We start from the raw sequence: 14,276 nt of genomic DNA on the forward strand, positions 1-14,276 counted from the left end.
ATGTGACTTGATCACTTCACCGAAACCATGAGCTCCTCTGATTCCAGTGATCAGCATTAACACCACAAGGCATACATCCAACAAGCGAAGAAAACGTTGTCAAGCATGAAACGATAGTCTGCTACTGGCGGGCGATACGATCGCACGGCTTAAGCGAGGCGGCAGCTGAGACGCGTAGCCATGCTCAGCCTTGCTTAGACTGATGCCAACACATGTTGCCTTTTTGCCTAATGGCCAGGATTGAATTTTGCAGGAACCCCTTACTTTCCCATCTCTTTCGCAACTTCCTCTTCACATCTCTCATTGATTCATTTTCAGCGATAACATATCTTGATCTTTCAGATTCCTATGCCTACCCACTCGTACCTTCGTGGCTAACTAACATGACCAAACACTAGTCAGCCAGCCTTGTCTCCACTATACACACATCTCAAGCAACGGCACGCTTTCTTCTTATGCGATTTGTTGATGCCAATCATGTCTGCAGCTCTGCGGAAAGCGTCATTGTTGAAACCCGAGATACGCCTCGCTCAAGCAGTCTCCGAATTCGAGGCCGACCTCTCGACCGAGCAAAAAGCCACATTCTGTACACTTAAGTCGCAATCACATTCAAGCACACCTGACCCAAGCGATGTCATGCGACTAACAGCCGAGATGGACCGCTCTATATCGACTAAATACGGCAGTCGGTGTTTTGGGCCTCGCTTTACGAACTTCCTTCAAGCTGTCCAGCAGTTTGTTGTAGTTGGAGATGTTATGGTTGGAGGGTCGCAAAACTTGATAGCATGTGGTGTGTGGTCGCTGGTGCGCATGTCTTTACTGGTCAGTATCATCATCAGCTTGCATCACCAGCATACGCTAATGCATCACACTCGATCATAAGCCTGTCATCATACATTGACAAGCTATCCTCAATGTTCATGGCCATTGGTCGCGCTGCGCCGCGTTACCAAACAATGGCCTTGCTGTATCCTCGATCCAAGAAGCTCCAATCACACCTTGCAGAATACTTTATCTTGGTAGTCAAGCTGTGTCATTACCTATTCAGATATGGACAAAAGTCTTCTATCCGACAGTTCACGTCTTCACTGAACGATACACTCCTGAAAACACTCCAAACAGACCTTGACAAGTGGGCAAACTCTATCAGGGAAGAGATGAATTTGATTGAAGCTCAAGAGAGTTCCAAATTCAGGGCCTTTACCATGGACATGTTCAAATCTGACGCGCTCCAGCGGAGACAGGAAACTAAAATGCGAATACTTGACTTCTGCTCCAAATACGACCACGAGACAGCATGGAAACAGATCAGAAAACTTGGCAACTCATCTTTTCACACGCAAAACTCGGAGTATCAAGAATGGAAAACTAGCTTGCTTCCTGGAACACTGATGTACACAGGCAAGCTGGGCTCAGGTAAATCTGTACTACTAGCCAACATCGTAGACGACCTTAATCTCTCCACTGAAAAGGGACAGTCTACCGTAGCATATTTCTTCTGCAAATATGATGTCTCGGAAAGCTTGCAGGCACAGACAATTGTTGGCTCCCTGATACGACAGCTATTGTCTTCCATCTCGGACCTCGGAGCACTTGCGAACCGCTGCGAAGATACTCAGAACAAAGGAGGTGATATAGAAGAGCTGCTTGAATCTCTGTTCCAAGGTTTTACTTCTGAACAGAAAGTATACCTCGTCATTGATGGCCTGGACGAATGCAACGTGGCGCAAAAGGAGATACTGATACACGCGATCCGAAAGATTCAAGACACACTCAAAGTCCGTATATGTGCTTCTATCCGAGAAGAGGCAGATAATAGTCTACAATCAATCACCAGACAAATCCGCGCTGTACGCGTCGTCTCGTTACCAGATGATAATCCGGATATTGAGACCTTCATTGAAACTGAACTAGAGCACCGCCTTATCCAGGGAATAATGACGGTCGGGGATCCAACTTTGATACTGGAAATCCAGGACGCTCTCTTGAAAGGCTCTCAAGGAATGTTTCTTTGGGTCGCTCTTCAGATAGAGACTTTGTGCAGATTAAAGACCGACCACGCCATGCGGGAAGCACTAGCAAACTTACCTAGAGATCTTTCAGAGACATTCTCAAGGATCCTACACAATTCCGGACGTTCAGATCCATCACTTCAAGTAAAAGTCCTACAACTCGTCCTTACAGCTCGTCGACCATTGACGACGATTGAACTGCGTGAGGCTTTGAGCGTCATTCCTGGAGATGCTACCTGGGATCCTTCTAAGGTCTTACATGATGTTTACTTAGCGCTGGCTTGCTGTGGATGTCTTCTCGCTGTTGATGAGGAAGAGTATACAGTTCGGGTCATTCATCATAGCGTTCAGCAGTACATTCTCAACGGACTCGACAGCACGACACACCAGAAACTTACGGTCAAAGACGCGAAACGAACTATGGCAGATATTACTACAACATATCTTAACTATGGTGTCTTCGGAACTGACCTATCGAGAACAAAGATTCTCCCAATTATGGCTGAATCAGCGCCATCCAAGATCTTACAAGCCACCATGGACTCTTCTAGCAGTGCACGCCAACTAGCTATAAGATTTCTCCAATCAAGGCGACAACCTACATTTGATTTGAGCAAGATCATTGCAGAAACGCTCAAGTCATCTCATCCCGAAGATGAAGCCTCGTTCAAGTTTTACAAATATGCAAATAAATATTGGCTAGAGCATTTGAGCCATGTATCAGGAAACAATGCGGCCATGTTCAGACTTTCTTGGAAATTGATTCATAGTCGGGCATCCACGTTCGAAATCTCAAAAGATGATCAAAGGACAATGAGAGCCGATGCTCGCAATCACGAGAACGATAAAATTCTGAGCCTATTACTGCAGCTTGGAAAGATTCACGCAGATCCAGAATCCAAAAAGGCCGTGACAATGCTGATGTGGGCGGCATCAGAAGGAAGTAATGAAACGGTCGAAGTGCTGCTCAGGGATGGCCATACCAATGTGGACGAGAAAGATTTCAATGGATCCACAGCGCTTATGTGGGCAGTGACATTTGGACAGATAACCGATGCTGAGATACTGATCAAAACTGGAAAAGCTGATAGCAATGCTAAAGATAATAGTGGAAACACGGCACTAATGTGGGCGGTCCTAGGGGGGCGCAATGATCTGGTTGAAACGCCGTACACTATTGACAACGCCAAAGTTGATACGAGAGACCTAATAGGATTCAAAACGCCAAAACGGATGTCACCCAATGAACGCCGGGACATGGTCAACTTGCTGCTTACCACTGGTAAAGCTGATGTTAACGCCAGTAACTACAGAGCATCTACAGTACTGATGAAAGCGGCATCAAAGGGGTACAAGGACTTAGTTGAAACGCTTCTCCAATTTGGAGCCGATCCGAATATGACAGGTCCTTCAAGGCGCACGACTCTCATGTACGCGGCAGAATTTGGAATGAGAGATTCAGTCGAAGTGCTACTCGATGTTGGCAAAGCTCACGTCGATGAAAGAGACTACAATGGGTGTACAGCTCTCATGCTCGCAGCAAAAAGTGTGAACATTGAGATAGTGGAAATTCTGGTTCGCATCGGCAAAGCTAGTGTGGATATACAAGACCGTAACGGAGATACAGCTCTCATGTTCGCGACAAAGGCGAAGAGCGTGGAAATGGTGAACTTTCTGCTCAACATCGGCAAAGCTAATGTGAACGCGAAAAGTTATGGGGGACGTACAGCTCTCATGTGCGCATTGGAACAGGAGAATATGGAGGTGGCGAAGTTTCTGCTTAGCATCGGCAACGCTGACGTAAATAAGAGAGATAACGAGAGGCGTACAGCTTTAACAGAAGCGGTAATAAAAGAGCACGAGGAGATAGTCAAGCTGCTGCTTGATACTGGGAAGGTTGACGTCCAAGCGGAGGACCAGTTTGAGAGAGCATTGGAACATGCGAAATCATGCGGGCTGACGACTATAGTCAACTTGTTACAGGCGTATAGTGCATCTGCTCAGTAGAATATATATTTCCGAGGCCCCGCCATTGGAGACGATCGTCAGAGAAAGACTTGTATCATTATGAGATGGCCCTGCTTCTGGGACTCTCCCATCCTCAACTATTGATCGAGAAAACCCTGTAAACAATCAATGGATCATATCTCTACTGTCGTGACAACTTACCATCTTGTAGTTGATTGTTTCAGTTGATATGTATTAGGCACAAATATTTAGTAGATATCATTTGTTTGATGCATCATTTCCATTTTACATAAGCATGATCGGTAACACCAATAATCAATGGATTTGTACAGTACTGGAGCCATTCCTTATATCTGTATATCTCGCATGCTGTATATACACCATGACGTCTACCGAAGACAAAAGCAGTAGCTCACAACATGATGCGGAAGCTGCAGTCCTTGTCGCTCATGCTTGCTGCTGACATGTTGCGGGGTATCTTCAAAGAATACACCATGTGTCCCACAATCACATCCTTGCAACCTCCAACCAACGTCTCGACTTCGTCTATCATATCCTTTAATTCACCAGCATGCTCAGCCATCAACCTCTTCTCTGCATCCAACAACCTCGCCCAGCTCTCTTCTACCATCTTCACGCACCGGTCAACAGCACTCTGTGCACTGCACCCCTCGTTCCACACCATGACTGGGATCGCGGAATCGATATCACCGTCTTCAATCTCTTTCCTGAGACTTACAATATCGTTCCAGAGGAAATCGCTGATGGCAACCTCGCGCGTTATGGAAACCATGGCTTCGTGGTCCCAGACTGATTGAGGGAGAGTCAGACCATACGCCCACTGTATGACCGCCACACAAGGGTTCGTTCCGACCGTCCTCAACCGGCGTGCAGTGTAGTCTTCGAGTGTGGATATGCCTCGCGTCCACGTAGCTTGTGAGACACGAACACCCATGACAAAGTCATAGATCGCCGCTGCAAATCTGTCACGTGCCTCTTTCGCAAGCGTTAGCTCACCCTTGTTGACGGTTTATCAAACATCCTACCTTTGGATTGACCTTCCTGCATGGCTCGGCCCATGTTGACCCACGGCCCACAGTTGTGCAATCGACCCGGCGCTGGCACGTCGCCTTCAAGCTCCGGTTGCAGACAGTGCCTGATGAAGTTGAGTGTGTCGTCGCAATATGCCTCTGTCTTGTCACTATCATTGGTAAGCGTACCACAGTCAATCTCGTCATCCCAGAAGAAGAACTAAGCACCTAGTCAGCATTTACTATGAGATAAAGAAGGCCGAGTTCTCTACCCAGGCCACTAATTCCCCAAGGACAAGAAACTTGTCGCTCGAAACACGGGGCCAAAACTGCCCAGCACACAGTGCGGTGTCGACCTTTCTCTGCTTCTTTCTCACGCTTTCTGTACTGATGAACGTTTCGAAGTAACATTCAAGGTGTTGTCTCGACAGCTCCACATCAGGATGCAAATGGGCCTGCCACTCAGAGTATATATAGTGAACATCTGGGACATGGATTTCTTGACCTCGCAGCCGGGCTATGATCTGTGCACGGTGATCTCCATGTTTTACTGAGCCCTCTTGTGCAGCAGATGGATCATGCTTTGGAACCTCTGTGCACTTTGGAGCGTAAAGAGACTTGACGAGCTAAAAACATAAGTTTGACAGAAGGTTCTGGGCCAACAACGCAACGTACCTGTCGAACATACGACTTGGAGACCAAAGTCCACGAACCAGATATACTAGTAATCGGCATACTGTCCAACAAGGAAATTTCAATGCTAACAAAATAGATTCTATAAGAAGCCACTGATGGAACTGCACCAGCAAGAAAGACCCGATCGAACCTCTATCTATACAACCTCCACCACTGCCTCTTTCACCGTTCATCTGACAGCTTATCTACCATTCGTTTGTCTAACCTTTCACCTACCTAGGCAGATGCTCAAACGCTCATGCAATGCAAGCTCTATGGTGCCCTTTTACACTGCACTGCCAGCACACCTGGCTCTCGCTCATGTGCGCCCCCATGGCCAGCACCGCTCCCGTTGGCCAAACTCGCTGCGTGTCCCGAGTCAGCCCAGCCTCGCATGCTTCACTCAAGCGTAAGCGAGACGTTTGGGCGCAGCCCTCGTGAGCGATATGCAAGGGTTATGTGTGGTAGTACGAAATCCCCGTATGTCATTCTTACGCCCAAACGCCACCCTTTCTCTGCAGGCTGTGTCGTTGGGACATACGAGAGGTTAATTCCTCGCCTACAACCCCGTTCTTGTCACCTACAAAGCCTGCGGCTCTGGTTCGTCGGAGATGAGCACCGTTGCTTTGCTTGCAGTGAAGTAGGGCAGTTCGCCGATTTAAGAGCGCATAAGTGTGCTAGTTGCATGAGATGTAGACATATCTGGGACTTTCAACCTAGTGGCTTGCATACTAATCCAACTAAATGTGTCAAATCACACTTTCGCCTTTTTTTCCAATATCACAAGCCAATGGATATTCCACCTCGCCGAACACGTTACAATGACAAGAAGGAATAAGCAGATCCATCTCATTCCGCATCCGTTCACTCCACTCCTTCTCCTCTCGGACTCCTACAGCCGCAATCAAGGCATCCATCCTGTCTCTCGCTCCCGCCGTATACAGATACTACCTCCAGGCAATAGGCCCACGATGTCACTCCATCCAAAATAGCACTCATCGACGGAAATAACACAAGCACACCTCAGCCGCACGCCATTGTACCACCATCAGGCCTGTCACCCGTGAAAAACTCTGCCCGTCTTACCTTTTTCCGCAAAATCCGTCCAAATAAACATTGCTTCCTATATACCAAGACATCTCCCGATTAGAATGTAGGTTATGGTGGCATCGCGCTACTACTCGGCATAACTATCCCGACTTATCTCATCGTTTCCGCCGCAGAGCTACGCCGCATGCACGCGTTTACACGCTTAGATTATGCAAGGGATAGTCTACTAGCGAGCGAAAGATGCGCAGAATAATGCTAGTAGTGCGGGATTAGGATAGGTAAGCGAGGAAGCATGGGAGAGTAGCTGGAATAGGTATGTATGATGTTGGGTTGGGGGACGCTAGGTCTAAGTTTTGGGGAGATTCTTGAAGTTGGTGTTTTGGAAGGGAAGAAGAAGGCAATGAAATGGAAAGAGGAAACAGATTATTAGCTTCATTCTTTCGACCACTCTTGAAATTTCAAGCGTTGTCTGCAATATTGCGAAAAAGTCGGGCTTTGTATCACGGTATATCGACTCGACGCCATGAAATCACACATTCACGACGATATAACTGGCCGGCAAAAGTCTTCAGAGGCGTATATATTTTCTCGCAAACGAACGAATAAGCATGAGCCACGCCGACATACCAAAGATCCGATTCATCAATAAACCCAGGGAAAAGAAAACGCCACCCTTTTTTTGACGCAAAAGAAAAGACCCGGTGGAACGGGACACCCGACATCCCATTCCGCGGGTTCCCAAAATGCAGCCACTACCAGACCATGCTCTCGCCCACACCCTACTCTTTCTTCCTTCCCACTCCCCATCAACTAACATCCCTTACGACCTCTTCTTAGCATTAACGTCTCTCCCCGCCCCAACCCTAACCTTCCCACTCTTCTCTACCCTCTCCCCGGTCAATATTCCGGGTAGAAAATCCTCATCAAGCGCATCTCTCGCCTTCCTCCGTCTTCCCTCCTCCTTAACCTTCACAAATTCCTTCTGATCCTCCGCTAAGATCAAGTCTCTGCCCCAGCCTCCCTTTCCACCGCCCAAGCCTTCCTTCCACTTCGTGTTTGCGGTGCCGGCAATAGGTTTGGGGATGCTGTAGCGATCGCCGCGCTTGTTGTAGGTGTATGTTTTGGAGAGGTGGATGCGGAATTCGCCCTTGGCGTTTGTGCTGCAGGAGACACGTTGGAGGGTGGGTTGGCCGCAGCGGGGGCAGAATTGGCGTGTCATTTCTTTTGTGAGCAGGAAGCAGGCATGGCAGCGGTTGATTTTTGAGGTTACGGTTTTGATGCGTTGGAGGGAGGGGGAGAGGAGGGTTAGGTTGAGTTGGAGGAGGACGTTCTGCATGGCGTGGTCGGTCGTCATGGTTGCGAGGTCGAGTTGAGCCGGTTTAGAGGCGGTTTGGAGGTGTGATTGTAGGTCTGAGTCGGCGGCTTGGTGCTTGGAGAGATTGGTGGGAGTGATCCAGTCGCCGTCCGAGTCGGAGTCAGCGGCTGAGTCGTCGGTGGTGGGTGGGGTGGGTTGTTGGGTTATGGAGAGTGAGGACATGTCATGCTCGAGAGAAGGCTCCTGCAAGGTAGTTTCGGGAGCAGCTTCTTGTGTTGGGTGCTCTGGGGTGACGGCCAACTCTGCATTTTGCTCAACATGAATGTTTGCGCTTGGTACTTCGACTGTTGTCGACTTCTCGATAAGTCCCTGCTCACCGAGTTGTTCTTGAAGCTGCCCTTGAACTTGTTCCTGGATCTGCTCTTCCACTTTCTCCTCAACCTTTTCCACGTTCTGGCTCTCGAGTTTCTCTTCGCCCTTTTCCGCAAGCTGCTCGTGGATCTGTTCTTGGACCTGCTCATGGACCTGCTCATGAACTTGATCCTGGACTTGCGCTGCGACCTGCTCTTGAATCTGCTCCTTTACTTCCTCTTGGGTGATGGCAATCCCTCCATCCTCTTGATCGTCGTCGGCCGGAACATCTTCATCCTTCTTTTGTTCCTGAGCAGCCTCACTCTCAACCCTCTCTTCCGCAGGCTTGAAGTTAAACTTTGTCGACTTGGGCGCCCTAGCCTTAGCTGCACGCTTTCCAGTCGGCTGCTCCCAGCCCTCCTCATCTTCTACCTCACCACTCCCCAGTACCTCTTGCTCCTCCGCTGCCACCTCTTCCGCACCCTCTGCAGCCGCATTCCTCGCCTTCTCCGCCCTACGCCTTCGCTTAGCCGCGGATTTTGACAGCACACCGCTCTCCCCCGCCTCCTTGGCCAACCTCTCCCTCTCAGCCTTCTCAGCCTTCTCCCTCTCAATATCTTCAGGTCTCATCTTCACCTCACCCTTCGGTACTTCTCTAAGTCCCCAAGTCCCCCCATTCTTCTCACAATGCACTTCGTACGCCAGCGCCAAAATACCCAAATCCTGTTTGCTCAGCACGGCATGATCTCCAGTCTTCTTACTGAATTCGACAACGGCATCGTAGCTGGCTGGGTTGGGAGTTCTGATTTTCAAAAAGGGAACGAGAGTGGTTTGCACACGTGATCGGGTTGCTTCGTCCCGGACTTCACGTAGGATGTCTGGGGTTGTGTAAAGTTCTTCGGCGGAGTTAATGAGGGTGGAGATAGACACGATATTTTTGATCAGAGGACCCGTGTCAAGAATGAGTGAGTGAATGGGTTTTTGCTGGATGGAAGGCGTGGATTCCATGATGTGCGCTCTGAATTTCGACCCTTCTCTTTCTGGTTTGTATTCCGTATTTCGCTCTTTGGTGTGATGCGCACTCCTGGTTACTGGTCGGGCGCAAGATTTTGGGTATGAAAGAGTATATGACTAGGTCAAAAACGTTGTGTTGCTTGTGGGAAAGATTTCGGTCATTGTGGCGGGAAAACTAGTGGGGCGCAACTTTTTTTGGAGGGGTGTGTGAAAAAGCTCGTGGGACATGATTGGTTGGAGCCAATGACTACAGCATGACTACCAAGGTCGTTATGTTCTGACAAGGACTGATGAGTTGTTTTTTTCAGGGGTTGTAAGATATGCAATTAAATGTGCTTTGTAACCAAAAGTCAGTACGAGGATGGTTTTTGGTTGCATTATAATTATCCACTTGGTAGATGTGTAAATGTAACATTTCAAACATTCAACTACGTTGTCGTATTATATCATCTACTGCCAGAATATAACGCAGCATATCTGAGTCTATATTGGTCCTGACATGAATTCGCGATATCACCAAACGCCGCCCAATGCTAAAGTTGCGAGTCGTACCCCAGTTCTAACCGATAGTGGTATACAGTAATCGTACATCGTGGCCCTCAAACTCCCTGTGTTTTTGTTACCTCGCTCGAATTTTTTTCCATCAATATCCCTTGCGTTTCTTATGCGATAGGCCTGCTCTTCTCATCCTCTGGCATACGCATGTAGGCATCAATTGCGGCCGAGAAGACGGCAAAGCCTGCACATCCCACGGCCACAGCCTGCGGCCCAGCGTTTCTTGCCAGGATGCCTCCTGTTAGACATCCTCCTGCAACACCATTGTATAGGTCGTTCTTTGCACGGAGACCCTCGATTGCGCACTCGGTACCCGAAAATATGGCGCCGACCTTCGCGAAGTTCTTACCAGAAGAGATGGAAGAACGATACATGTCGCGTAGACCAGCGCGGAGTTGTTGCTTCAGAGGGAGTTCGGTGATTGGAACGGTCCCTGCTGCAGTGGGGTTGGGTAGGGTGGCAGCGGCGGAGGATGAGGATGTACTTGAAGCGACTGTCGAGGGTTTTACACCTGCTGCAATTGAAGTGCTGGGTGCTGAGGTTGTTGGTGTGTTCATTGGAAGTGGTTGTGACATGGGTGTATCATATCGCATCTGATCTATGTCAGACTACATCCTCTCGCACCTGGACGAAGATTGGATATACATACCGACGACATGAACAGCCCAAACATGGCACCCAGGCCTCCTCCCATGACACCAGCCATGACCGTCTTGCCTAGACAAGACTCCATACCCATTTGCATCTACGAGTTATGAGCTGAATGTCCGTGCTACATTCCTAGGCCGTCCATACCGCTTTCACCATTTGTTGTTCCTGCTCTGACATACCGGCGGTTGGGTTCATGGATGCTGGCATCGCGCCCGGACCTCCTGGAAACGCCATGGCTTGTAATCGAAAAGGAAAGAAAAAGGAGGAGCAAGAAGGTGTGGAGGAAAAGGACGATGTGACAGTTGCTTGTTGCGATGCGATTGCGATGCGCCGCCACTACGCAGGAACATTTTGCGGAGTTCAGAGCGGAGGACGGAAAATGCCGGAGTGTGGGGCTTGGCAATCCTCCCAACAGTCCAACTCTTCCAGAAAGGCGGTGGATGAGTGCACACCACTTCTCACATGAAACAAACAAATAAATTAAAAAAAAACTCTTGTGTTATCAATTTGTTCAAATTTGTTCATTATGCTTCTATCGACAATACATGTCAGCCCGAAGCTAGGTCTCAACACTTTATTTACAATTGCGCCAACGCCATGCTTTTCAAACGCTACTTGCAAAAACCGCCTACTACATGTGGTCAATATTGAATAATACACTGATGTGTGGTGGCGTGGCTTCATAATGCTGGATATCACTAGTGGGAATGCTACAAAAACCCTTCGTTAATTCATGTAGTCGCCATGGGCGTAGTCTTGGTTTCTCGACTCTGGGGGAGGCGTCAGCTGCTTCTCCCACTCCTTCATCAGATGCGAAGCCGTACGCTTCAAGTTGCTAGGCGAGACTTTTGTCATGTCGGGCCAGGTGATGGAAGAACGCTTTTGTTCGCGAGGTACAAAGTCGTCTTGGTTGATTGAGGTGAGCGACGAGGCTTTAGAATCATGGCGTTTGGCATGATACCTGGCGCTGCTGCTGGTGTTGGAGTTGTCCAGGCCGGAGATGGACGAATTGTGGGTGTCAGAGTCGTCCGAACTGTCCTTGGGATCTGTGACGTCTACCAGGAGCGAGTCATTGGGGGTGTCCCAATTGTCCCAATCTTCCTCGGAAGCCACTTTGCGTATTTGCTTTTGTGGAGTACTTGTGCTCTTGATTGCCTGCGTCTTCTTGTTCGTGGCCGTAGCCTTGGGGTCACTGAGACCCATTTCTTTCCAAAAGTCATCGCCAAAGGAGCCAGTCTGTTGTGTCGACTTCTTGGAGCTAGCAGAGCGACTAAGTGGGGGGCGAGTTTCAGACGATTTGCGGTTAGTCTTGGAACCCTTGGCGCTAGCGGAACCAGAAGCAGAGTCGGTGGTGTGAACTGCCTCGTCGCCAACGGTAGCCTGACGGATGTCTTCGATAAAAGTAAACAATCCCTTCTTGAAGTCGGTAGCCATTTGTGTGCCGGCACGGATGAGCTGCTCGCGCTGGATGGTTGGCATGCCACCCATGTCATAACGGTCATGCTCTGCGGGGGAGACTAGTGGGCGCGTGATTTCTGACGAAGTGGACGTTCGCGCGGAATGCAGAGGCCGCATGCTGGGGGATTGGTTGTCCAAAAGGTCGGCAGTGTGGGGAAAGGAGGGCGAGTCGACGCGGTCTGGGGAGAGGAGCGACAGGGTGCGCAAATGGCGCGAGCCACTGAAGACCTTGCGTTGTGCGGGCTTGGAGTGGCTGAGGAGGTTCTTCCTGCGCTCCATTTCCTTTTGCATTGACAGACCCGAGGCATCGTCATCGAACAGGGTGGGCGGGGAGTTTGCAAGCGAAGTATCCAGAGGTTGCAGCGGAGCCACTCTGCGCACCTGGTTGTGGCGCTTACTGGCTTCATGGCGGGCCCAATGCGACTTGAGCATGTTCAAGTCGGCTTCCGCCTTGCTCAGTTCCTCCTTGAGCTCCAGCACATAACGCTCCTGGGCAGCGAGGACGGCGAGAATGTTGGTCTCGTGAGGCGTCTCCTGGGGTTCCGGCGAGGGGGTGGGTGAGATGCCATTCATCCATGACTGAGGGCGCGTGCGTGTGGCAGAAGCGGGAGTGGCTGCGGATGCAGTGGGTTGGATAGGGAACTGCAGCGAGAGGCGCTTGCCCTGGCCGACAATGTCCACCGTCTTTGAACGGGAGTGCGCCGACATGGCTTTTGCAGGAGGTTGGGAGGGAGAGGCGGGCATGGAGGCGGCGTGGGCAGATGATATTTCGGCGTAAGATAACGGGTCTGCCCCTTTGTGGTGCAGGGTTTGTGTCTGTGCTCGATCCATGGCAGGTGGTGGACCACGATCTGACAGAGGATTCGGCCTGCGTTGCGTGGTTGCGAGTGCACAGAAGAGGGTTGGGAGATGAAAGCGGCGAGCGAGTCGGTGAAGAATAAGCGAGGCGGCGGCTGGGGAGCTGCCGTAGACTTCGAGGTAGAGGGCCAGAAGGGCTGTGGGTGGTCCGACCAATCGGAGCAGCAGCGAGCCTCGAAACCAAGAGAACCACGATCTCAAGAGCGCTGGACCGGCGGTGGAGCGAGAACCCATACCGGAGACATTGAGGAGGGCATTTGTGGCGGGCGTGAGAGATGTCAAGAGCAGACAGCGAGCATTCATCTCCTTTGCACTGCAGCCGGAGCCGTAGTCTTTGAACCCGTGTCTCTCATGCGCTCACGAGCTCAGGCCACAAACAAGCCGGATTGGGAACCATTTCCTGGCGATGAGGTTCCTGGGGGTTACCTGGTTGCGTGCCCTTGTCCATGTGTCGTAGAAGGAAGTGCATCGTGGCTCAACGGCGCGCTGGACGCTGGAGACTACATCTTTTGTAGTCGGCAGCAGAGTAGGGGAGTAGCCACGGCCGCCATGCTGTGTCGTGGCAGCGCCTTGTGCACGACACGTCGAAAAAGCACCTGTTTGCATGCGCCGTGCCTGGCATGCACATCCTCCGTGTCTGATAATACCGTCGACGCATCTATGGACGGATTGGACTGGATTGGATTGGCATCTTCGGAAATGAGGGGCCAGGCCACGTAATTCGACCATTGAGAGAGAAAAAAGAAGCCCCTGGATGCAGCAACAGCAGCGCTACTATCAACGTGCCTGTGTGTCTCTGTCCGTATCCTGTCCGTCGTGTTGTTGCGGTGAACGGGTGCATGTCATGAGCGTATGTGTAGACCAAGCATTCATACACATGATGCCTGTCGGGTGAGGCTATTCGCGCCTCGTGAGACCAGCACAACCATGGTTGCCAGCCGCAGGCGCACAACCACTGCCCGCCCTGCCCTGAAACACGCTGTCTGCCGAAGATGCTCTGGACCGCCATCCCATGTGACGAGATGTCATGGTTGATGCGCTGCCGCTCGCGCTGCCCAGTGAGGCGTCTTTTTGTCCTGGCAACCGCGTCGCCATGCTCTCTCCTCCACGCCAACCCAAAAAGCATCCCGCCTCGGCACTCCCAATGCGGCCCGCCCAAGGCGTCCCATCCGCCCGTACATGCAACTGGTAACCAAGAGGCCCAACATGGGGGCTCAACGTTGATGCCACCACCTCCGCTGCCACTACCCGCTGGCTGTGGAGCTTATGCAGGGCGGATAGTCAGCCATCGAGATGGTGTACCCGCCGTCTTCATAGCCAGGAACCCGCTGCTCTTCC

General features: G+C 50.6%; 7 protein-coding genes across 7 annotated transcripts; 3 read left to right on the top strand and 4 right to left on the bottom strand.

Moving 5' to 3' along the window:
• Positions 1 to 477: 477 nt before the first annotated feature.
• COCCADRAFT_48485 (uncharacterized protein) lies at positions 478 to 2,855 on the top strand (the record flags this gene model as incomplete). Its single annotated transcript, XM_007712649.1, is given in 3 exon segments — positions 478 to 822; positions 840 to 1,788; positions 1,873 to 2,855. Coding segments are annotated over 3 exon segments (2,277 nt in total), but the record flags the coding sequence as incomplete, so codon positions are not given.
• A 606-nt stretch (positions 2,856 to 3,461) lies between these two features.
• Positions 3,462 to 4,019, top strand: COCCADRAFT_92288 (uncharacterized protein; the record flags this gene model as incomplete). Its single annotated transcript, XM_007712650.1, has 1 exon — positions 3,462 to 4,019. One exon carries the CDS (start codon positions 3,462 to 3,464, stop codon positions 4,017 to 4,019), a length of 558 nt encoding a protein of 185 aa, XP_007710840.1.
• A 373-nt stretch (positions 4,020 to 4,392) lies between these two features.
• Positions 4,393 to 5,746, bottom strand: COCCADRAFT_35556 (uncharacterized protein; the record flags this gene model as incomplete). The annotated part of the gene is made up of 4 exons (XM_007712651.1): positions 4,393 to 4,976; positions 5,027 to 5,231; positions 5,284 to 5,561; positions 5,725 to 5,746. 4 exons carry the CDS (start codon positions 5,744 to 5,746, stop codon positions 4,393 to 4,395), a joined length of 1,089 nt encoding a protein of 362 aa, XP_007710841.1.
• Positions 5,747 to 6,371: 625 nt separating this feature from the next.
• Positions 6,372 to 6,524, top strand: COCCADRAFT_92366 (uncharacterized protein; the record flags this gene model as incomplete). Its single annotated transcript, XM_007712652.1, has 1 exon — positions 6,372 to 6,524. One exon carries the CDS (start codon positions 6,372 to 6,374, stop codon positions 6,522 to 6,524), a length of 153 nt encoding a protein of 50 aa, XP_007710842.1.
• Positions 6,525 to 7,556: 1,032 nt separating this feature from the next.
• Positions 7,557 to 9,410, bottom strand: COCCADRAFT_25091 (uncharacterized protein; the record flags this gene model as incomplete). The annotated part of the gene is made up of 1 exon (XM_007712626.1): positions 7,557 to 9,410. The coding sequence occupies one exon, from the start codon at positions 9,408 to 9,410 to the stop codon at positions 7,557 to 7,559; it is 1,854 nt and encodes a 617-aa protein (XP_007710816.1).
• A 668-nt stretch (positions 9,411 to 10,078) lies between these two features.
• COCCADRAFT_3837 (uncharacterized protein) lies at positions 10,079 to 10,856 on the bottom strand (the record flags this gene model as incomplete). Its single annotated transcript, XM_007712620.1, has 3 exons — positions 10,079 to 10,564; positions 10,621 to 10,716; positions 10,767 to 10,856. 3 exons carry the CDS (start codon positions 10,854 to 10,856, stop codon positions 10,079 to 10,081), a joined length of 672 nt encoding a protein of 223 aa, XP_007710810.1.
• A 492-nt stretch (positions 10,857 to 11,348) lies between these two features.
• On the bottom strand, positions 11,349 to 13,172 carry COCCADRAFT_92307 (uncharacterized protein; the record flags this gene model as incomplete). The annotated part of the gene is made up of 2 exons (XM_007712653.1): positions 11,349 to 12,477; positions 12,661 to 13,172. 2 exons carry the CDS (start codon positions 13,170 to 13,172, stop codon positions 11,349 to 11,351), a joined length of 1,641 nt encoding a protein of 546 aa, XP_007710843.1.
• Positions 13,173 to 14,276: the final 1,104 nt, after the last annotated feature.

This window comes from Bipolaris zeicola (genome assembly GCF_000523435.1).
Source record: "Bipolaris zeicola 26-R-13 unplaced genomic scaffold scaffold_47, whole genome shotgun sequence".
Lineage (NCBI taxonomy): Eukaryota > Fungi > Ascomycota > Dothideomycetes > Pleosporales > Pleosporaceae > Bipolaris > Bipolaris zeicola.